The 22,416-nt window shown below is 53.4% G+C and overlaps 10 protein-coding genes across 10 annotated transcripts; 3 read left to right on the forward strand and 7 right to left on the reverse strand.

The window, feature by feature from the left end:
• Positions 1-590: 590 nt before the first annotated feature.
• CLUP02_18398 (uncharacterized protein) lies at positions 591-1,640 on the reverse strand (the record flags this gene model as incomplete). The annotated part of the gene is made up of 1 exon (XM_049297300.1): positions 591-1,640. The coding sequence occupies one exon, from the start codon at positions 1,638-1,640 to the stop codon at positions 591-593; it is 1,050 nt and encodes a 349-aa protein (XP_049138524.1).
• A 394-nt stretch (positions 1,641-2,034) lies between these two features.
• Positions 2,035-2,816, forward strand: CLUP02_18399 (uncharacterized protein; the record flags this gene model as incomplete). Its single annotated transcript, XM_049297301.1, has 2 exons — positions 2,035-2,251; positions 2,341-2,816. The coding sequence occupies 2 exons, from the start codon at positions 2,035-2,037 to the stop codon at positions 2,814-2,816; spliced, it is 693 nt and encodes a 230-aa protein (XP_049138525.1).
• A 276-nt stretch (positions 2,817-3,092) lies between these two features.
• On the reverse strand, positions 3,093-5,409 carry CLUP02_18400 (uncharacterized protein; the record flags this gene model as incomplete). The annotated part of the gene is made up of 5 exons (XM_049297302.1): positions 3,093-3,385; positions 3,678-3,967; positions 4,030-4,730; positions 4,860-5,245; positions 5,367-5,409. The coding sequence occupies 5 exons, from the start codon at positions 5,407-5,409 to the stop codon at positions 3,093-3,095; spliced, it is 1,713 nt and encodes a 570-aa protein (XP_049138526.1).
• Positions 5,410-6,199: 790 nt separating this feature from the next.
• Positions 6,200-8,059, reverse strand: CLUP02_18401 (uncharacterized protein; the record flags this gene model as incomplete). The annotated part of the gene is made up of 1 exon (XM_049297303.1): positions 6,200-8,059. The coding sequence occupies one exon, from the start codon at positions 8,057-8,059 to the stop codon at positions 6,200-6,202; it is 1,860 nt and encodes a 619-aa protein (XP_049138527.1).
• A 961-nt stretch (positions 8,060-9,020) lies between these two features.
• Positions 9,021-9,719, forward strand: CLUP02_18402 (uncharacterized protein; the record flags this gene model as incomplete). Its single annotated transcript, XM_049297304.1, has 2 exons — positions 9,021-9,272; positions 9,549-9,719. The coding sequence occupies 2 exons, from the start codon at positions 9,021-9,023 to the stop codon at positions 9,717-9,719; spliced, it is 423 nt and encodes a 140-aa protein (XP_049138528.1).
• A 93-nt stretch (positions 9,720-9,812) lies between these two features.
• Positions 9,813-10,879, reverse strand: CLUP02_18403 (uncharacterized protein; the record flags this gene model as incomplete). The annotated part of the gene is made up of 2 exons (XM_049297305.1): positions 9,813-10,547; positions 10,637-10,879. The coding sequence occupies 2 exons, from the start codon at positions 10,877-10,879 to the stop codon at positions 9,813-9,815; spliced, it is 978 nt and encodes a 325-aa protein (XP_049138529.1).
• A 351-nt stretch (positions 10,880-11,230) lies between these two features.
• On the reverse strand, positions 11,231-11,823 carry CLUP02_18404 (uncharacterized protein; the record flags this gene model as incomplete). The annotated part of the gene is made up of 2 exons (XM_049297306.1): positions 11,231-11,610; positions 11,766-11,823. The coding sequence occupies 2 exons, from the start codon at positions 11,821-11,823 to the stop codon at positions 11,231-11,233; spliced, it is 438 nt and encodes a 145-aa protein (XP_049138530.1).
• A 632-nt stretch (positions 11,824-12,455) lies between these two features.
• On the forward strand, positions 12,456-14,111 carry CLUP02_18405 (uncharacterized protein; the record flags this gene model as incomplete). The annotated part of the gene is made up of 1 exon (XM_049297307.1): positions 12,456-14,111. The coding sequence occupies one exon, from the start codon at positions 12,456-12,458 to the stop codon at positions 14,109-14,111; it is 1,656 nt and encodes a 551-aa protein (XP_049138531.1).
• Positions 14,112-15,822: 1,711 nt separating this feature from the next.
• On the reverse strand, positions 15,823-16,418 carry CLUP02_18406 (uncharacterized protein; the record flags this gene model as incomplete). The annotated part of the gene is made up of 3 exons (XM_049297308.1): positions 15,823-15,891; positions 16,012-16,079; positions 16,292-16,418. The coding sequence occupies 3 exons, from the start codon at positions 16,416-16,418 to the stop codon at positions 15,823-15,825; spliced, it is 264 nt and encodes an 87-aa protein (XP_049138532.1).
• Positions 16,419-21,765: 5,347 nt separating this feature from the next.
• On the reverse strand, positions 21,766-22,053 carry CLUP02_18407 (uncharacterized protein; the record flags this gene model as incomplete). Its single annotated transcript, XM_049297309.1, has 1 exon — positions 21,766-22,053. One exon carries the CDS (start codon positions 22,051-22,053, stop codon positions 21,766-21,768), a length of 288 nt encoding a protein of 95 aa, XP_049138533.1.
• Positions 22,054-22,416: the final 363 nt, after the last annotated feature.

Genomic DNA, 22,416 nt, shown 5'->3' on the forward strand with positions numbered 1-22,416 from the left:
ATCTAGTGTCTTGGATCAAAACATATATTTAATTAAGACTGGCGTGGCTCAGACTGGCGTGACTGAAGTTAATGTGATTCCCAGAAAGATGAACAGGGTCATTAACCTATCGGACGACAAATATCACATCATATAGTTGAACCCTTGAACAACCGCCAGGGATGACCGCACCATACCCACATCCACTTGGCCGCGTGTTTCAAAAGAAGTGCAAAGGTCAATCATTGTTGTTCATCGGCGTTTCTTGAAGCCAGGGGTTGGAAACAAGAGGGGAGAGTAGATAGGAGGACCCTGAAGGAAGGGATGTATTGACGCATTCGGCACTCGAAAAAACAGGTCACTACTGCTAGTACAAGCGTTACTTATCGTGACAATAACGTACCTATCATAGCCATCATTCATTATCCCAAACCGCATATCCTGGAACACAGCCATATTCAAGGCAGGTCAACAAGGGCAAGCCAACAGGAGCAAGCCAACGCCCTCGGTCTAGAGAAGGACGCAATCCTAAATGAAGCAGAAGTCTCCTCACTTGAGTAAGTGACATGGTACTCCTCCTTCAACATTCAAACCGATGATCCCACCCTCCATCACAACTCTTGGCCAGTACATACACGTGCCGCGACACTCTCAACATCAAACCCGCCAAAGTCTTCCCGAATCAGAGAAAGAAGAAAACGGTCCTCGTCAGCACCAAGAAAGTTAAGCCAGAGCATGCCAACAATACCAGAGGGCATTTCCATGTCCTCATGGTCCTTGCCAAACAGCTGGCGGCGCCAGGCATCGTCAAGCTCCCTCTCGAGACAGATGAGATGACGCACGACATGCCAGCGCTCCGCGCGCTCGAACTTAATCTCTTCTGTATCCTCAACCTCTTGCTCATCCGTATCACCATTGTGTGCATCAATCGGCCTTGGGAGTGATGGCGGAGTATCGTATCGAAGTCGGTCAAGTCGAAGCGTGGCCTGGAATAGCTGTCGAGCCCCATCAAAAAGGTCTTGTTCGATTTCTTCGACCCTGCGAGCGTGAATGCCACGAGAGCCGCGCTGGTTGACCCCGACCATGGATACTGAGTCGTCGGGACCGAGGACAAACGAGGAATCGATGATGGCCGAGCTCGGCCGAGAAGCAGCAAGCTTGTTAGGGTGGCAGTTGTCGTTGTCGTCGGTGCCCTGCTTCTTGTTCTTCTTCTCCTGCTTCTTCTTCTTCTTCTTCTTCCAGTCCTCGAGTAGCGACTCGCCAACCTCCCGAGACATGTTCGCAGCTACGCCAGACCAGTCGGGATGCAAAAAGCCATCGACCCAAGGTGCCCATTCGCCGGTGGGACTCTTTTCGGGAGTGGCGCCCAGGTTGACGAGGATCCGGCGACGGCCTTGCAGAGCGGCTTTGATGCGCGGCAGGGCGACACGGTCAAAAGCGGCGCCCCAGGATGAGCCATCTGGGCGAACGTAGCGCATCTCGAGCATGAGTTCGTCTTGTTTCTTCCACTTTAACTCGCTCATCGTAAGGCGGTTGGCGATGATGTGACGCATCATTGCCTTTTTACATGACGCCCCAAAGCTGAAGTTCGTGGTCTCGGCTTTCGCAAGGTACGTAACAGACTGATCACAGATGTGCTCCTCATCGTTTGTTGGGCACATGGCCGGCTTGAATAGAGGAATGTAACCGAGGAACAACGTCGAGCGAGTAAGTGTAGGTGTGCTTAATCATGATAGATGTGTACAGATTTACGAGTGCGAGGGGTAGATTGAGAAGATGACGATGAAGGACAGTGAGCAAAAGAGGGAGAAGGAGAGGAAGAGAGAGACTGTGAGACACATGGCCGTTTGCTCAAGGATGGAAAGACGGAAAAGGTCTGATCACTGTGCAAACGAAACTCTCTGGAGGCATCTTCAAAGCTCGCCTGGCTCGTCAACAGGAGGAGCAACACGCCCCTTCGACTACGCGTCACATCACTTCACCAATAAACCACCACAAGGACAACCTAAACTTGACACGGCGTTCATGTCTTGATAGTCCGTCGAGTAAGCCACTATGAACAACGGCCGAGATCCCCCGCTCTCTGCCCGCACCAGATCCGCGGCATCCAGTGGGATCATCAGCGACGCGATGGCCGCGGAGATTGAAGAGCAGTTTCGACTGGCCGTTGGTCACCCAAACAGACAGAATGATGAAGCTGTGAGGGCCAACTGGCGAGTTCTCTACCAGGACTGGCTGAACGGAAAGATGAACAATCTTTGCCGCAATCGTCGTGAGTCTCGGTCCTTTCCCGAGCCTCTTCTAAGCCACAAAATAGAAGAAGAATGCGAGAAGCTGATAAGAGATAAACACATACAGCAGACCAGTGGTCCCGCGCCAACACCAGCTCCAGCACGAGCACCGCGACTGCCCTCTCGGCTCGTCGTTTCAACGGCTCCATCCTCGATGTGGACGGTCTCTCGAACGTTGACTTGAGCACCGCAGCCTCGGACATGCGTAGACGCATCATTGGCATCATCAACAAAGACCCCGAGCACTTTCGAGCCGAGATCGAGCGACGACGACAAGCACAGCAGCAGCAGCAGCAGGACAAGGATAAGGGAAAGGGACCCGAGCAGCAGCAGCCGCAACAGCGGGCTCTGGCACAGCTGCGAAGAGCAGGCGCAGGAGGACCAGGCATCGCTGGATCCGACTTTAACTCGGCCGCGCAGATTGATAAGCGAATGGGTCAACTGCTTGCCCAACAGGAGGCTTCGCTCCTGGAGGCCCTGCGCATTGAGTGCGAGATGAAGGCGCTGTGGTGGCTGAAGCAGCGCGCAACTCAAGAATCAAAATGAATTCACCATCTGCAGAGCCATACTAGGTAGCTCCGGTGCTCTGTTCGTATCTCATCAAGAAACAGATCACAGCGTTCTCAGAGCATGAAAGGCATGCAGAGGAAACTCAGGGACTCGAGATGTGGAGATAACAGACAAGGAGGAGGAGAAGGAGAACTGTGATTCGAAATTTTGGAAACAACGGAAAATGGAAGACGGAGACAACTTTTGATTTGCAATGTTGGAACAGCTCATGTAACTATCATCAAACGTCATCCATCAACTCAAGGAAACAAATCACAAACTGCCCATCAACATCAGCCTCTTGAACAATTGGTCCGCCTCAATGACGCTGCGCCTCGCATCCAACTGCCAGTCCAGCGCTAGCCGAATGTGGCCTACGAGTGACTCCTCGTAACTGACGACAGGCTTCACAGTCTCGTGGGCAGGCACCGGGATCCGGTCGCTGCTGGAAACAACAGTGCTATTGCAGTCGCCATCGTGTACTCCGGACATGACGACAGACCGTGGAGTGTAGGTGTGAATGGGAACAACGGTGGAGGCGGAGACGACGGTGCTGTTACAGTCATCTTGTTGTCCAAGGTTCAGGTAGGTGGGACAAGATTGAACGAGGGTGTTTTCGGAAACCACTGTACTGTTTGCCGCCACGGTATTGTTGCAGTCATCTTCGTGGCCAAAGGACGCAGCAGGAATAGCAGCAGCAGCAGCAGGAGCAGGAGGAAGAGGCTGAGCATGGCTGCTGTCGCTAGCAGTGGTGGCATTGAGAGTGCGCCCTGCCAAAAGGACATTGTTGACGGCCTGCAGGTCTGGAAAGTCAGGACCGGATGTCTGAGCTTCGTTTGGCAAAACGGCAGGACTAACCGCCGAAGCCGAAGTCGGCGAAGCACTGCTCGAGAGGTTTGAAGCGAGAGGATCCAACCGCTGCCACAAGGGGATGATTTCGCTGGCCACGCTGGCCGCGAGAGCCGCGCTTCCCCCGCCGGTGGTTGGCGACGAGGTAGGCCGCTGTAGATATAGGCTGCTCGAGGTTGACAAGAGTCTTGCGTCGGCGTGTAAGCCGGGGTTGGCGCCAGGGCTGGTGATTGCCGTGTCGAGGTTGACGTTGGGCCAGCGCGGGGCTTGAGCGGGCCTGCGCGGGGTGTGAGCTTACACTGAGAGGATCATGATGGTATGAGCTGTCTGCATGAACACGGGGAGAGAACTGCTGGCTTACGTGGGGTTTGGAGGCAGAGCCGAAGACAGCGAAGAAAGAGACGACAGAGCCGAGGACGAAACTGAAGTCGCAGATGGAATCGTAGCTGGCGTTGCTGGAACGGGAATCGAAGTCAGAGCCTGAGCCAGAGCTGCACCCGGGGCCGGAATCGGCTTGATGACCGAGGGTGGCGTGGTAGCCAAAGGCCAAGGGTCACCAAAGCGGACAGTGGAACCAACGATAGACGTGGTGGCCAAGGAGTTGGGTACTGGGGCGGCGAGAATCGGGGGGAAACGTGCATCGACATCGCGAGTGTTCCGTTTGCCGAGGGTCCGTAGCCAAGCCTGAACGGTGTCGACAGTCTGGAACCAGGTGCCCGTGATTTCGGGGCTCCAAACGTGGATGCCATTACGTAGCTGGACGACGCGGTTATCGAGGACCCATTTGCGTGCTGTGTGGCGGACCTTTTCGCGGAATTGGGTGAGGACGACTTTCTGGAAGCGAATGGTGGCGTCGACGGCGGTGGCCTGAAAGGGTCCCATATGGCAGAGGGGCCGGAGGTATTCGAGAACAAAGTTATCAAAGTCTGGCCTCTGGATGTCGGAGGGGAGAAGATTGTGCTTAAAGAGTTCATAGAGGATGGTGGCGCGTACCAAGAGGCACCAGCCAATGGCCTTTTTCTTGGACGCTGCGTAGGACTCGACAGGCACGCAGCAGACCTCCTAGAACGCACATAAAGTTAGTCTTTGCATCATGTACGATGAGCACGATGCAGGCGGAAGAGGGCTGACGGAGAGTGTGCAGGAAAAGGGGCAACAGAAGAGGGGGCCTCAGAAACGGGAAGTACTCACGTAGGCTGTGTTCGAGGTGCACATGGCGGCAAATTGGGCGTGGTTGGGCACAAAGACTTTGGTGACGCTGCGTAGGGAAGACTGAAGAGATGGAAATCTTAAAGAGAAGAAGAGCCCGAGAACGAATGGCAGCATCGACGGGATATAAGCTCTCGTGAATATCGTCAAACACCAGAGTCCCCCAGTGTCAACCTCGTTAGCGTCCCCATTCTCAGCCGCAGGCTCCTCCTCGCCAACCAGCCGCTGCTGTGCTTTCACCGATGGTAAGTTGCTGAGACGTCGCAGGCTGGATGCCAGAGTGCATGAACTGGTTCGACCAGGCTGCAGCAGTTCGCCAGTGGAGTTGTCTGTCCATGGTTCGTCCGCATTGCGTTTGTGGTTCGTCGCTGCATTTGTTCGTTTGTCATCCGCGCGTTAGTCTTCAGCCTGTATTCAAGCCAGTCCTCAGGCGAACTCCCGCAAGTCTCGCAGTTGGAACGATGACCATAATCTGCCCGCAGCCATTACCAGCGGTAAGGCACAGGTGTTTGGACGTCGGTTCGGCTGTCATGCATCGTCCCAAGGTGTATGAACCAGAAGGGTGAGTCCATTCGGAAGGGGAACCTGTTCCATGGGGCAGTCAGTCCTAGACTCAAGACAAACACTTCACGATGAACTGAACCACTATCTCAAGTTCTAGCTCACGAGATTCTGACCGCTAGATGTGGGATAGGAGAGACATAGAGAGAGAAAGACGCAGAACAGGAGGGGTCGATAGGTGCAGGTGGGAGAATGTGGGGGAGGACAACGGAGACGGCGATGTGGAGATGTGAACAGAGGGAGTGAAGAGAGAGAGAGAGAGAAAGAGAGAAAGACGAACCATAAGTACTTGACGTCCTCTGCCATGCTCTCTCTTGCGTCTCTATTGCAAAACTGTGTCGACTTCTCGGCATCATTCCTGCCACGATGGTGTCAATTTCTTGATGCCGTCGTCTACCGGGACCGCATACGCTGATTCCTCCGCGTTGTTCATTGCGACAATGGTGTCGGTTTCTCGATGCTGTCTAACTACGTGATCATGTTGATTCCTCGACGTTGTTCGCTTGTGGCGATGGTGTCGATCTCTCGATGCCGTCCTCTGCTAGGACCACACTGGTTTCTCAGTGCTGGAGCCTCCCCTTCCCTTAAGGTGTCGACTTCTCGATGCTTATTCAACCTAGCGACCGCGCTGACTTCTCTGCGTTGTTCGCTTCCGTGATAATTATCAATTTCTCGATACCATCCGTGCGCTAACCGTGTCAACTTCTTGATACGGTGAGCTCTCCAAAACCCCTCTCAGTCACCAACCAGGCGGCCAAGCCTCATTTCTGAGGCTGAGCGGTAGCCGATCTCTCGGCTGCCCTCCTGGTTGTCACCGTTGACGTAACCCACTCTCCATGATGGGCGACATCGCGGTGGCAGAGACTGACACTGCTTCCAGCTTTTGATTTCCCTGGTTCGTGCTCCCCTCCATCCTCTGCTCCGGCTTGTGCGCCCGATCCGTCGCCCATAGGCCAGATGGCGCTTACCCAAGCCCACTGATATTTGGCGGCGCGGTCCAGCTCAAAGAGGCGGCGTCGAAGAGGAGGATCAACGGTTATTTGGTGGCGTACATGCTTCGCTCCAGCATCCCGGGCCGCAGCAGCCGATTCCAGCTCCCGCAAACGACGCTGTGCGTGCATGATGTGGGCTGTCAAGGCTTCCGGTGAGGGAAACTCACAGTACGCCGCTCCATCGCACGGTTTCCCACCATCCGCCTGGACCGCCGTCTTAGCAAGCCGATCTAGTGACGCTCCCACAGTCTCGCGTGCCGACTCGAGAGTCATCAAGGCCTCGTTAACCAGCCCGCGAACAGTATCGCGGCGAGGTGCTAGTTCCTGTGAAAGAAGCTTTACGTAAAACAATATGTCTTCACTCCACCAGCGGCTGCCGCTGCCGCTATCGCTATCCTTCGGGGTTATATGGCCCGGAGAGACGACCTCGTTGTGTGACATGTCTACTAGCATGTGAATGACGGCGCCCTCAAGTAGCTGGGACTTGTGGAGATGGTGCTCCAAGGCTGTTAATTGGCGCATCCAAGCCTCCACGTTCTTGCGGGAAGATTTGAGGTAGCCAAGAAACGACTGAGCCAGGGCACTAGCACTTGTATTATATCGATCGTATGTGGTGGTGGTGAGTCTTGGTGTCGGTTTCGGTGTCGGCATAGAGTCGAGGTCATCGCGCACATTGACGAGTAGAAGGATGAGGTCGGATTCCCACGTCGTGTGATCGGTGCGGGACAGGGCTTGCAGCAGAACGGCTGCATCGCGTGCGTTGTCGGCTAGGCTCTTGAATGCGTCGAGGGATCTGGTCGACGGAACAGATGAGGTTGTTGTAGAACGAACGTGACGGGCGAGATTAGACAACTTGGATGTGACCAGGGAGTATGATAGGAGCTGGTCTGCGGGCCACCAGATATCACAGGGGTTTCCTTTGAGGTCATGATGGTGGAAGCGAAGAGGGAGGAGGCTGAGAGAAATGGACTCGATGTGAGAGAGCATATGGCGCGTATCGAGCATTCGGGTGCGGGAGCGATAACGAGACGGCGACGAACCGTAGGCGTCGAAGGAGAAGACAGACTGAGGATGATGAACAGTGCATAGCAAGAAACCCGCCATCAAGAGTGTCATCACCATGACAAGGACCACCCTCAGCATTGGACCGCGCCGCAAGGACAGCTCCTCCTGCGGAATCTGCACCACCTCTGGCTTGGACGACAGCTCGGAAGGACTGGAGGTGGTGTAAGCGGGGAGATGTATGGTATCGACCGTGAAGGAGCGACCGCAGCCGTCGGCGTGGTAGGGATTGCCATCTTCGTCGGTAACATCGTCGTCGTCGTCGTTGAGCTCTGAGCATAGGGAGACTTGGTTTTTGCAGTAAAAGTGTACAGTGTGGGAGGTTGTTTCGGATGCGGACGCCGACAAAGACAATGGTGTTAAAAGCCAATCGTCATGGAAGCACAGCGTGACGTGGCGGGTAACGGAATCGGCGACGGATCGGGGGAACGACAAGCTTAGGGATACCCGGTAGAACAGAGGAGAGTCGTCGTGATTCTCCCGAATGCTGTGGCAGCTGTCGATGGCGTCGGAATCGACAATGATGTTCTCCGAGTCTTGGCCTTCTTCATCATGGGGTTGCTGCATGATGGACGGCGGGCAGTGGTGGTCCTATCTGGGACATTGGAGATGGAGGGAGAAGCATCGTGGCAGCGGTCAGAGACAAGATATCGGCGGTGCATTCACTGGTGAGAAATCTCAAAGGGGGATTCCGAGTATCTGTGCATTCGCGTCGAGTGCGTGGTGTTGTCGTGTCTGTTTGCTTCAGATTGTTGTTTGCCATTGTTGTTGATTGAGTGCTCTCCGCCGAGGGAAAGAGCAAAGGAGACAATGATGTCAGTGGCAGGTACCTCATGTGTGGATACGTGGATATGCAATGCAAGGTATATGGAATTAAAGGGAGAGAAAAGCTTTTGTTTCCAATGGTTTTTCTCGATGGGGGGACAAACGGACAGAGAAAAAGACGTTGGAGGGATTGGAGGGGCAGGTAAAAGGCAGAAGTGGCTGGGTGATAGTGGGCTCCTGAGGTGTGGCGTCTCACCTGTGGCGCCTGTGGCTCGCGAGACAGAACGTCACATGACGTGAGAGGAAAGGATGGGCACGTTTCTAGTCCGTCGTGAGGTGTCGGTGATGGAGTGTCGTGTGAGCTCGACGTGACCGGACAAATCAGCATCCGTCGCCGACAACAAGAACGGAGGCGCTCGAGCCAGCCCAGTGTGGCTGGCCAATGGCAACCGGCTCCCAGAGCTGCCTCTCCAAAAGCTGCCTCTCCAAAAGCTACCACGTGCACGGTTGATTTTGGCCGACTCCAATAGCTGCCGGGCACACGGTTGAATTCGCCACAGCCACCTGCCCGCTTGCACAACACATAAGGTACCTAGCAACATACCGACCGAGGTGGCTTCTTTCAAAGCCACAAACAGAGAGAGCAGACGGAGTTCAAGCAGTTCAATTACAACTTGAGAAATCCATCGCTCGGGTGACAAGAGATGGCCCACGTCGACGGCATCAGGCACTCAAATGAACGCTATTGTTTCCTGCCACTCAAATGCCCAGAGGTAGTGTTGTGCAGATGTCTCTGCTACCGGACCGTTCGACGGCGCCTGGGCGGACTCCAAACGCCCGGAGCCCTACTACTTGCCGCCCTCTGGACCTGTCGTGTCCCACCTGCCACCAGCTGAGCCGGGGCACGACGGGGCTGGACGGGGCAGATGCGATGTACATTCTCTTGTACCTTTTCGACGCCATCACCATGTCCTCATCTCATGCAAGCACAGTGTCGGGCTCCTCTCCAGCGCAAGTCAGTTGTCCACTCCAATTGTGCAATTGGAAAGGGGCAGCCATAAAGCCGATGGACTCATTCTGTTCGTGCTTCCTCGCATGGATGCTATGTTTCGCATTGACAATTTGTTAATTCTGTTCCCGTCCCAGTCTATGGTGCTCCACATCTGTATGCATCCCGATGCTCTCATCTCCGTCCTATTCATCAATAACAAAAAATGAGGAATGACAAAAATTCCCTTGCGTCCAACAATCCCCCTACCCTACCGACAACCTCCCCAGTACTGTCATTGAGACCACGTCTTCTCCCTCGATGGACAACTCGTCTAACGCTGTCGCTGCTGTTAAGTCTGTCGGCAAGCCTGCCGACGCCGTCATGGAAGCCGTGTCTTTCCCCGCGGCTGGTACTTCGTCCAGCATTGTCACCGCCGACAACCGCACAAGATCGATCAGTAACATAAAGTGAAGAAATGACAAACAAAAAACGGCCACTATGCGCGTCCCGCCCGCTCTCCCACAGCTCACAGCCCCAGTCCCAGCACCAAAGAACCGGGAAAATCTAGCGTTTACGCCGCTCGTGCTTCAAGTACTCCAAACACTCCTTCATCTCGTCCCATGTGAAACCACGCGTACCAGGCGGTGGTTGTTCTTGGTCCTCTTCGATGACAAGGTACTTTGGCTGTTCTCGGTCCCGTGACGAGCTAGCGGTATCGATATTGGCCTCTCTGCTTTCCTCTCCCTCGGGCCATGCTCCCGATACCCGGATACCTAATGGCAAAGAAGTAGACGGAGTAACGGAAGTAGGGGGTGGTGGAGGAGGAGGAGGGGCAGTAGTAGCGGGACTAGGGGAAAGAAGAGGGGAGTAAGGAAGTATGGACGGAAGAAGAGAGGGAAGCAGAGGGCACCCTGGCTCCTGCGCGATCGTTTGACGGTGACCCTGGACTTGGACCTGGCCCTCAGCCTGGACCTGTGTTCTCGTCGACAATCTAGGCTCGTCGTGCTTTGCTTGGGGTTTGTTCAAGCCACTTCGTTCTGTTGAAGGCTGCATCGGCCGCGTTTTGGGCCGCGTTCTGGGCTCCATTGGGGGCTTCGTCGGGGGTCTCATCGGGGGCTGCGTCGTGGACTGCGGCGTAGACTGCGTCTTGGGCTTCGTCGTAGAGTTCGCTATAGGCTTCGTGGTAATGGCGGCGGCAGCCTTCTTTCCAGACTCTTTGGGATCCTTCAAGGCCTCTTTGGGATCTTTCGAGACCTCTTTAGGCATCGGCACCTCTTCTTCTTCCCCTTCTTCTCCGTCCTGTTTGTTCACAATCTTTGTCAGCGGAACGACTTCTATCAGTATTATCAGGGCACAAGAGTCAAGGCAGACTGAATGAAGCGGCATACAGCAGGATACTCTGGTAGTGACACCCACTCCCCTCGTGTCAAAAAGGATGGTAGCGATTGTGGCAGCAGTCCCCATTTCTCAGGCCACATTGGCTCATCCGGATCCATTTCCGTCGGGTCGGGAGCAAGCAGCTTAGCCCGGCGTAGGTGGGCTTTCGTGATGCAATTGGCATACTCATGGGGCGGATCTTGGGCAGCGAAACGCTGGAGCTGACGGGCTCGCCATACCCAGTTGACCGCCATGGCGAGAAAGGCCCAGATCGATGAAAAGAGAGACTGAGTGGTCGATGGAAAGGAAAGAGAGAGGACGTATGTGGCTGTGTGAGTATATATCTTGTGCTAGATCTACCTACTTCTCGACCGTCGTGTCCACGGTCCAAGAGGCCAGTCCAGGATGCCCTCATCCCGAGACCCTGATCATCAGCGTTTGAGGCCACGATCTATCGGCATGTCCGCTTCACGAAAGGAATGCCAGCCAATATGACGCTTCACATGCCGCTTCCCGTGTCTGCCACCGCCCCCTTTCACTTGCCAAATTCTGTCTGCTTCGCCCAGCCTTCATCCTGGATCCAGGGAGACACCGGCCCACTGGTATCACTGCATCGCCAGCCAGTGCTTCCCGCAGAGACTCCTCAGCACGGGCTCTCGATCTACCGCGCTCGTCAGAGGCAACAGGATCACCTTGTCGTAGTACTTTCGCATCTCCTTTCGCGTCATCAGCACGTCCACGACGGCAAGAAACAGAGATCTCTCCTCGTCCAACTCGTGTATCTTCCTGCCACCCTTTTTCTCTTCCTTTCGCGCCCCAGCCACGTGCCGATCCCACGCCCGCCACAAGTCCAGCTCGACAGCCTCAGCAGTCTTTGACGACGCCGGGTTATCGCTGCCCAGGAACTCGTACAGTGTCTGGACTTCGTTTGACATGGTCTGTGCCTGCACGCGGTGGTGGAGTATGCAGAGCTGCATATCGACGCCTGTTGACAGAAGAGAAAAGGTCAGTTCGTCATCTTCAGGAGTACCCGTACCTACCTACTGTGTTGCTTTGGCGTTTGAATAATCGTCGTCTTGTATGGTGAGTTGGATTTGTACGCATACAGCCCCATCCCGCCATAGAGCATGCATCCCACACCGACAACGCTCATCAACAGGGTCAAGAAGCCAGAATATCGATGAGCTGTTGATGCCATGGTGAAATATGTTAAACTGAGATCTCAGACAGCCTCAGAGAGTAGGGCGGAGATGCGGTCCGTAGTATCTTGATATAGTCTGTGAATCTGACTTGGAGGTTGCGAGAACTGACGACGGTCTCTTTGGAAATGGATACTTTCTGCTCGGATGTTCGTCCTGTTTTGCTGGGTGCTTCTCGTTGGATTCATGATGCACTCTCTGCTTGTCCAGAAGTTGCCAGCCTTTGTTGAAGATGTTGTTTCATCCGCCTTGTCTGTCAAGACAAGAATGTGAGCGAACTGGAAAGTTATTGCCCAACTTTTGTCCCTTTATGTTCTGCGTCATGATATCTCTAGCTTCTTCTGGCCCTTTGACTCATCTGCCTGAGACAGGCCACGAGAAGACGACGGAACTGATCGCCCGTATCAGTCCTTTGTCTCTCGCAACGCAATATTTTCCAGCCTCATCTATCACAGTCCAGCTTCATCGTCTTTCGGCTTCCCCAGCTTCTCCTTTCCTGGGTCTCTGATGTGTGATATCGTGTCATTCCTACGTCGCGGAGATATAAACAGAATGACTCGCTGGGAATTCAAGTCACCTGTATAAACCTCCTGTCAGATGACCCCTTTTACGCAAACGTTCGCTCGAGAAAATGCCACCGAATAGACACCCCACACCCGCCGCGGTCGACGAACAACACGTCACACGCGAAACTCTGTCGTCCGCCAGAAGTTTGTTGAGGGCCTTGAAAGCGAAAAAAGAAGCGGAAGCGTCAGAAACAGCCTCAGCAGCTTCCGTAGCTGCAGGTTCAGTCGCCGCATCGTCATCGTCCGCCTCCTCTTCCACCTCCTCCCCCGTATCAACTGCAGCGAGAGCTCCAGCCGCTACATCATCATCGTCCTCTTCCACTCCTTTCTTTTCCTATTCAGCTCCAGTTGCAGCTCCAGCCGTCACCTCATCACCATCCATCGCTGCAACTGCGGCCCCAACCTCGTCATCATCATCATCACCCTCCCGACGCCGAGAGCGACAAAAAGAACGAAGTCGCCCATCCCATCCTAGCAATGGCCCGCAACATCAGGTCTTGCTGCAAGCTCCAAAAGTCTCGACACCAGACCCAGCTCAGATGCCACGTCAGGCTCTAGATCAGCGACAGCCTGGCCTAACACGGCGTATCTTCGTCTTCATTGTGTACCGCGTCGTGTTCTTGCACTGGCAAGGCACACTTGTCATCGGTTTGGTCTTGGCTGTAGCGGCAATTGCGACATTTGTATCGGCTCACCCATGTGTCTCCCTCGGCATCATGGCAGGCGTGCTGCCCATCGGTGCCGGTATGGCGTCCACTTCGTACAGCATTCTTTGCGATGTGGCTGGTCTAAAGGGCAAGAACAAGGCAGGCGCTACCATGAATGCAACACAGTACCAGCAGGCGACGTCGCCTTTCGCTCTCGTCAACACCAACTTTCCAAGCTTCTCGTTGGGCATCAGCAGCACGGCAGATGCCGTGACGAATGTTATTACGAGCGATCCATCGCACGGCGTATTGACAACTGCTTCTGATATGCCAGCCAAGGATGCCCTCGGCAAGGTCGATGCCGCGCTGCAGAAGCATTTCCGGCAACGGTTGCCGCGGGAGCAGCGCTGGTACGCCGACATGGCGTCCAGAATCAGAAAGGCTCCGTCTGCCAAAGCGATGCGCCAGGGGGCTGGGTGGATGTGGTGGCGAGGTCCGGCGATACAGGCACGAGCCGTAGCTTCGGCAATGGCAAGAGCGCGCGCGATACTGGAGGTGGTGGAGGAGGCGCTGAGGGCGCGGCATGAAGTAGTAAGAATCTTGACAATCAGCGAGACGTTGAAGGCAGCGGCCCACGCGCTTCGAAACACGTGCGCATGGAAACAATTGCTGGAGCAGAAGCCATACATTGCGGAGCGGTTCGTCAAGGATCACTACTCCATAGACATGGACGAAGATGCAGCCAACTTCGACAGCAGCAACACCGCGGTGATCAAGAAGGAGTTGGAACTTGCACTGGCCGAAGTATCGCGTGCGCGAGTTCTCTGCCGAGGATCTCATGTCATGACTGAGGCGTGGGATCAGTTGCAGGAGCGCATCACCAGGCGGGAGATGGAAGACTTATTGACGACCAAGAGCAAGCTCGAAGATCTCTTGGCTACTGGACCCATAGGTGGGCCTTTGGCTGGGAATGGTGTCGATGCAGCTGATGAAATAGACGATTGGGAAGGGCGATTGTATGAAGTGACAATCAAACTACTTGACAGCATCCAGCTTGTGTATGGCGATTATTAGGATGGAGGCAAGACGGATTTTGCCGATAGACTTTCGTAGTTTTGGAAGCAAGGAATGGAGATGGAGTTGGTCGTATTAAGGCGTATGAAGGTATTGTGAGATGTCATTGCCTGGAGTTGTCGTTCACAGCGCACCTTAGGTAGCCCGGCAAAACCGGGGGGGATGGTGTCAAAGGGTACATGTCACCGGCACTTCTTGATTGAGTTCGAGTTCCGTGAAACTCCTGTCCATCTTATCTCTCTTATCTCTACGTCATCTCTATCTTATCTCAATTTTGTTCTTTGTCTTAAGACAGGAGAAATATTGCGGTCAAGTGGATTCCACAGCAGCACGTCAACCATTCAGCAGCACCACTTCTGCTACTTGACAGCAGCATCAGACAGCAGCATTCATGTGCTTAAAAACAGCAGAGTCAACAGCAACATTGCTGCTGTCAAGTGTCCTCTTCAACCCACTGCTGCTGCGTACTGTGACCCTCCAACATGGTAAACTTTGAGTCAATATATAGGACACTGGTGTGTGAAACGAATCAAAGTACATACGTGGCTTGAAAATGACTTGTAACTATCATAAGATAGGGACATATAGCTCAAGATTCTGCGCGGCAATGGACCTCAGGGCCCATCCATCCTGTACCGTGGTCAATATGCCAGTCTGAAAACAAAGCGAATCGCAGCACGGCCTTTCCAACACAACATGAGCGGCCAGACTTGAGACCAAAATGTACCTTGCTAATTGAAGAGAACCACTTATCACAATCTCACTAACCTCCCTTGTTCTATTCGAGCAACTCCATATCCTTGCTGAATAGTTCTTGATCATTGCTCCTAGGCGCATGACTTCTGCCAGTTGCTCGCCCGCTGATTGCACATCTTGTCCACGAGACAACATGGTTCCAAGCGCCTGCAGTTCGTAATTCGTGATTGTGGTTCATGATCTCGTGCGAAAAACATCCCATGACGAACTTTCCGTCAATTACTGCGCGTCACATCCGGATTCGTCAAAGCGCGCAGCTCCACGTTGAAGGATCAAGATGCCTGCGATGCACAAGCTGTATGCATCCTGGGCCATCGATCGCGCTTCCTTGTCTTCATCTGCCCCCTTCGCTAAGATGCTTTGATAGGAAGTTACCTGAGGAAGGATTGACGCTGTATTGGCTACCGACCGGGGTGACCTCTCAAGTTATTGAACATGTCGGCGTTGACGCCTGGGGGAATGGCGACGTCTCTCTCGCCAGCCTCCATTACTGGACTGGATTGCGTCGCAGCACGAACTTCCTCCAAGCTCCGATAAACGCTTACCCTGATCCGAGCATTAAAGTATTTCTTCTTGGCTCCTCTTGGCTCCTTGAGCCTTTTGACCAGCCTCGTGTGTCAATTACAGAAATGTGTGCTGTGCCCTCACTGCATCTCAGCTCGCCACCCTCGCGCGTCAGGCAAAGTGCCGTACTTTCTCAGCAATAAAGTCGCCAATTGTTAAGGTTCTTTACGAGATTGGGGTCGAAGTAGCATCGGTGACTGAATGCCTCGTGGTATGCTGGGCTGTGAAAGCGTGATAGCCGGCTACTTCGCGGGATTACGGTGTCGACTGAGGCTAAGATTGAGGCTCTCTCTCTCTCTCGCTATCCCGCCCCCTCACAGGGAAGCGCCGAACCCTTTCTGCAAAGAATCGCATGAAAAGTTTCGGGAAAGGAGACGTCGTTCAACGGATTTCATATATGGCTTTGAGAGAGCGTGGCAGCGGCAGCGATGATCTCAACAGCATAGTCAAGATTGTTCGGCTGTATGGGACTCTGTTGTCATGTTATACGTTAGATGATTCGTAATTATTCAGAGAATGAAAAATAAAGACCCGAAAACCAAGGACCAATACTCAAGGAGACAGACAGGCAAGGACTTACCTTGATGGCAGCGACGGGCTGCATCGTTTTGAGCTTACGCAACCACTGAGGGTAGGACAGGACGTAGCCTTTGATGAGAGGCACACTGTCAGGTCTTTGTCGAGAAAGTCTTAGAAGTGAGGAGACTGGATCTAAGACTGATAGCGGTACAGGACTCAATGCCGATCGTTATCGTTGACTAGAAGAAGACTCGACTTGCGCTTGACTCCACGAAGAAGCCAGTTGGGTGTCTTGTTCCCAGAGGCTCATTCGCAGGCCACCACGAGGATGCCGATGGCACTCGCTTTGTCGCTTCTTATGTGTCCGCAGAGGAGGTTTATAATCAAGCCGCTGGGGAATTGACCGGGCGCGAGCATGAGGAGACTGGCAATGAGTTCTCTCATCTGGTGAACCGACCGGTGCGCCATGTGGTTGAGTAGTGGCAACAAGTACTGCGCAGAGACTTGGCTGTGTTGTATAAATGCTTCGGGATGCTCGGGTGTTGTTCTTCAACAACTTTGAAGTCTGACAGACTTTGACGTCCTCGAGGGCTCGAGTTCTCGGAGACCTGTGGTTCCTGCCGTAGTGGGTTCTGTGGATGCTTGGGTGTACCCTTTGATTGATTCTGAAAATGTTGAGGCTGGAGATGATTTGGCGAACCTGACTTGATGGATGACTCGTTCGACATCAGTGAGAGGATACGGGTGGATGGATAAGGCGGGGGCCGGTTCGAGATTGAGACGAGTGTCGGTATTCCTTCAACCTTTAGATGGCGTCAACACGTGGTCACATCTATCCGAATATTCCCCTCATATGCGCCTATGGGTAGTTAGGAACACGTTGGAAGTTGGAGGAATACTGGCGACGGACATACTGACACATCGTCAATGGGAATAAGTATCAGGTGCCTGGGAAATACACTTTCGTTCTGCCATTGAACTGTGAAGATCTCAATCGCCGCGGATAAGGAAAAGGAAGAAACCGCCATGGTCGCGGGTTGAGCGCCTTGTTCGGACGGCTCTGAATCTTCAGAGTCTCCGGAGTCCGGAGAAATTGGCGAGAGGTCAGGCCCTAGCGCGGCGAGTGGCTCGGGTGCTATGATTGAAAAGCTCATATTGTCCAGCAATCTGTTGCTAGGTAGGCTGTCATGCACGGCTGCCTGCGATCTCCTTAGTTTCTTCTTCTTCTTTTGAGGAAGAAGGGGGCTGTCATCGTACGTTCGTTTGATTGGCGATAGAATTTTGGGAGAAGGAGCAGAGATGCCTCAACGGCTAGCTGAACGCCCTCTGCCCTTGAAGGGATGCTTCGGAGCCTTTCAAGTCAAGGCTTGGGGCGTATCGGCCAGAGCCGTTTATCGTCTGCGGCGCCACAGGGTCAGCATGATGCAAGACTTTCTGAAGGGCTTGCGCCGACAAATCATGTGAGTGGAGGGCTCGGGGGCTGAGATGCGATATTTACTTCTGACCCCCCGCCCGGTTGAAGGGAAGTGCTCCGTTCCCCCCGTTGAAGGGGAAAGGCTTCATTACCCCCGTGTCGATGGGAAGCGCATAAAAGCAGCGCAGCGATCGAACGCCCTGTCTCTTACAGCCCACAGCGTCGTGACTGCCCAAGCGACCCCATAGGCGATTACGTCTCGGCCGGCGGCGACATCTCCGCAAGCATGCAGCGTATACAATAACGTGCAGTATTCCACTTTTATTAGTGGAAGCTATGATCAATTAGCAATCTGCAAACCTTCGAGATAAGAGCCTTGGAAAGGTGTTCCAGAGCTTGTAGGTTGGAGAGGCTGCGAAATGTGATGGGCTGGTTGCGGTGGTTCTGTGCTCCGCGAAACAAACGCACCTCAAGGTCTTCCCGGCTCTCCCTGAGCACTTCATTAATCTTCTCAATGGTATTGAGTTCATGCTCACAGCGGTTGAAGGAAGCAAGAGCGCTATTGGGCAGCTGCTTGGTTCTCGAGTTTGAAGCCGTCGAGGAACCATTCACCCGTCTGATCCATCATCCAAGTATTTGTGTTGAATAGATGCTCACCTCCAGCGCCTTGTTCTTGGCGATCTCGAAACTAGCCGTGATAAGGATGCAGTCAGTAATAATTTCACGACGCAGTCTTTCCGAGATGCGATCCGCCTGCTTGAGGAGTCCAAGGAGACAGCTGATGTCGTGCCGTCACCGCAGATATCTATCTTGTGTAGTCGTAGCTCTAGCGATTGCCGGCAATCAACCTGCGCAACTTTGTCATGCTCTCTTCGCGCTTCAACCAATTTTGCTCCGACTCCCTACCCTCAAAGTACATCATCTTTTCCCTAAAAATGTCGTCTAATTCGCGCCGGGCGTTGGCATATGACAGCTCGACCTCGCTTCGCGTTTCGGGGGCTGGAGTAACGGGGCATTCGCTCGCAATGGAGTCATGACCCCATTGCGGTTTTGAGTTTGCATCCCGCGGAGCTACGTGATGATCAGTTGGTGTCTGGAGAGGAGAAGTTAAAGTTGAAAGGTCCAGATCCGACGACGAAGAATAAGATGAAGCCTCAAAGAATGGAAGAAAGGCGGAAGGGAAACGGCCCGTCAAGGGATCGAGGATGATGGGAAAATACCTTGAAGAGGGATGGTATCCCTATCACAGGGTAGACGGTTCAAACCGTCCGGTTCTTTGGGTGACGAAGGGTCAATTGCTGTCTATCGACTGCCTCTGGGTCTTGGTGTGAATGGGGATTCTAACCGTAAATTCGAGGTACAATTGGGGGTCTGGTTGAGGGTTGCTCTTGACTCTGGGTCGAACTGGACTTGCAATCCGACAGGATGAATGGAGAGATCGGAAGAAGGGGTAGACGAGAAAGAGGTAAGCCGAAATAGAGGGAAGGTGAGAAAGAGGGAAGGTAAGAAAGAAGGGAAAGTAAAAGGGAAGAAAGGAAAGAGAAGAGAATTAAAAGAAGAAAGAGGGAGGTAAAAAGGGGGGAAAGCAAAAGGGAACGAGGTTGAGAGAGGAAAGGCAAAAGGGAAGGTGAGAAAAGGGGAAAACTAATGAGAGGGAAAGTAAGAGGAAGGGAAGGTAAGAGGGTGACAAGGAAGGAAGGATGGATGGCGAGGAGGCGACATAGCTGCCATTGCCTGCAAACTGGTGATGTGCCTGAGGGGATTCCCTGGAGCACCAAAGCTGCGGTTAGTACGTACATGCGCTGCTGTCAGATCGACACCAGGAGCAACGCCGTCGCAAGTAGGACAATTTCAAGGTTTGCCCTATTCAACACCGTTGCTTCCGTCAAGTCTGCCGATACTAAGATTGGAAATGCTCGTGTCAAGTGCTGGCAGCACCATCGCCGAAGGTGGGAAAAGTTGGATTGCTTGCACGACGTAACAGCATTATTGCTGCTATTCAGTCTGCTGCTGTCAGGTCCCAGGATGCTGTTGGGAAAAGATGCCAGCAGCACATACGAGGACCGTGCCATGCCGCCCACCTTTGACGTCTCCTGCCAATGATCCAGGGGAAGCACCTGCATCGAAAGTTCATTTGCTGGCTGCATTCACATTCCTCTCTGAAATATCCCGCCTCGTCCATCCAAGCCATTTTATTTGCTGCGCAACACCTTCCACGAACAGCGTCGCCGGTACCATCCGTGGACTTTGACATCCCATCCCTATCTTGCTGTGCATCACAAGCATCCATCTAAAAAAATGTGGTTATCGCAATTCTCATGGCCTCGAAGTGAGGCTAACTGCCCTAAGCCTGTGGGCTAAGCTTTGCTGCATGTCGAGCTGGTAACTTTGTCGTGTCACTACCAGCACCTTTCAAGTCTCCACTCATACCAAAATGTTGGTATGCTCGATGATGGAGAGTTCTCAACAAGGTAGGCTCCCATGTCACTCAAAGCAGTGGAAGTCACCAGTGTGAGTTGGACACTTTTCGCTTGTATAAAAGTCTGGTAGGTGGCTTGATAGTGGCGGCGTTGCCGGAGAATACAAGCCACACGACTCTGTAAGTGGTTCCGGGCCGGCGTGCCCAAAAAACTAGATATTTTTGATTTCATTGAGCGACGGGCACTCAGACTTCGGCATCTGTGAGGGTACGTACTTTACCCAACACAGGCAACGAAAAGTGAGGGAAGCAAGCGCCGCAGCCACTATCCTGCTGCAGCCTCCACGTCGGGTGCACCTCGGCGCCCACCAGTCCCAGCCCCAGGACCAGGCTCATTTTCCATTCATTTCGTCTCTCGCATCTCCACCTCGCACCCACGCCTTGCGACATACGAAATGATGGTCATTATGTCTTTGAGCTTGTAGCCTGTAAAAACCCCCCACGAGTCTGCTGACTGCTGCACCCATTCTTCAATTCGGAGGAAGATGGTCCCAGCCCAACGGCGGGACAAGCCACATTTTGGCTGCTCCTTTGAATCGAACCGAGCAGCGTCTTCCACAAGCACGTCTGGGTTGAGGTGACGGAGAGAAATTGTGGTCTTGGTGGACTTGGGAATTGATCGTTCAAGGGTCAGGATGGGTGAGAGTGATGGATGCAGATGTTGCAATTGGCTGGATCATGATTCAGGTCCGCCACCGCGCGAGAGAGACGAGCGAAATGTACATTCAGGCCTTGCAAAACCTTACACAGCTGCGAAAGAAGACAAGCAGGGCTCAAAAGATTAGAAGACGAGCACGCACACGCTCCCGACTTGTCGCTGTTCTTTTGGGTGGCATATTGTGTGCGGGCTGTTTGTTTTGCCCGCCTCATTCAATCGCAATGGTGGCGACCATCTTGCTCTGAGCGAGTGCCATTCGGAGTTCGGAGGGGAGGGAGGTGTGGGAGGTCATTTCAAGGTTAAGGTGGCTGAAGCTAGCTGAGCTAGATGCAAGGTTGTGGCCCACTCTCGCACTGCCTTGGGTCGAATCAAAGGTGGGCAGTGACATGGCAGATTTGGTTGCTCAAGTTGCTGAGTCATAGGCTGCCCAAGCTCGGGCAGCCAACCCGTGAATCTTATGCCCAATGCGAAGTATACCGACCAAAGCAATATATATCTATCGGATAGGTGTATAATCATGTTGCACACTGCAACGTGATTATGCACTTAGACGCAAAACTCAAGTGTCTGTGCGTCGAGTCCCACTACTCACACTCCAATGCACTAGACGCAAAATGAGAACTAGCCACTGACGCTTGAGATGCTGCCGCGACACACACTTTGCTTGGGTGATCGAAAGACACCACGACTCTTTCAACAGCTTCAACCTCAAACTTCATCGTCTTTTTGCACATGGATACCATCAATCAGCGCTGCGTCGCAGGCTGGTTGTAGCGCCCGACTCGGCAGTCCTGTCTCAAGCATTCTGGGATGGGTCCTGGGAAAGCTCAACGTTGATGGCAAAACATCGCAGCCACATAAAATTGGTCTTGGATGATAGTCTGGCGATTGAGTCATTACAGCCGTTGAGTACTGTCTGAAGCTGACGATCTGTCTGCGATGTCCGCCAATGGATGTACGGAAACATCAAGCAAAGGAGTCATGGTCTCGAGAATGGGTCAAACCAACGTCATCTTGCGAAAAGTTGTTTGTCCTACGTACTCGTCCAAGATACAGTATAACGATGTTACGGCCTGCCAACCAGAGCTACACGCCTTGCTGTTTGCTTCTCCAGACAACACGGTGCACCAGAACAGATGTATTAAACCCAAATGCGTGGTTTAAAGTCTTCCGCCCGTAATCATTCTCGTGTCCCGGCTCCCGCAACTCTGAGTACTAGTTCCAGAGAAAAGTGATATGAGGGCAGTGTCCTTCTGACACGACGTCAATCACTGGCAGAGAGACCGTCTCCCTTTTCCTCCTCAAGTGCCATGAGCAGCTGACGAGCTGAGTTGACTATCATGATAAGGGCAATCTCGACGTTGCTGGCGTTCTTTGGTGATGCCGACATGATCTCGTCAGTCTCGAGTGAGAGAATGTTGCTGCACAGGGTGGCAATCATGGTGGTGGTGTCCGGCGGGGTGTGGGGGCCAGGGTCGGGGCTGGAGTCGCTGGCGTAAGGCTGGTTCGCAGATTCGAAGAGACAGGTCTGGGTATCAGAACTGCAGTTCATCTTGACTGTCTTGGACGGACGGGGATTATGGTTGGTATCATCGGGCGAACGAGTTCTTCTTCGGCAGGATATTGATAACTGAGAAAGATTGTCTGTACATCCTGCAATAACGTTAGCCACGGTGATCCCCGGGGCTGCTGGCTGTAGGATCAGAGGAGCGAGCGGGAAAGAAGAATGCAAAGGTAGGGAACGCGTCAAGTGGGCAAGGGGGAATAAGAGATACCTACCGTCTTGACCAGTCATGATGCGTATATTCCTGCGAAGTGCAGTGCTGGCCACGCTACTTGCGATCGGTGGCGGTTGGGTGATGCTGGGCGAAGGTGTGTGATGTTTGTGCTTGTCTCGTTTGCGCAGCGGCGGGCA

The sequence above is a fragment of the Colletotrichum lupini genome, chromosome 11, assembly GCF_023278565.1.
Source record: "Colletotrichum lupini chromosome 11, complete sequence".
NCBI classification, from domain to species: Eukaryota; Fungi; Ascomycota; class Sordariomycetes; order Glomerellales; family Glomerellaceae; genus Colletotrichum; species Colletotrichum lupini.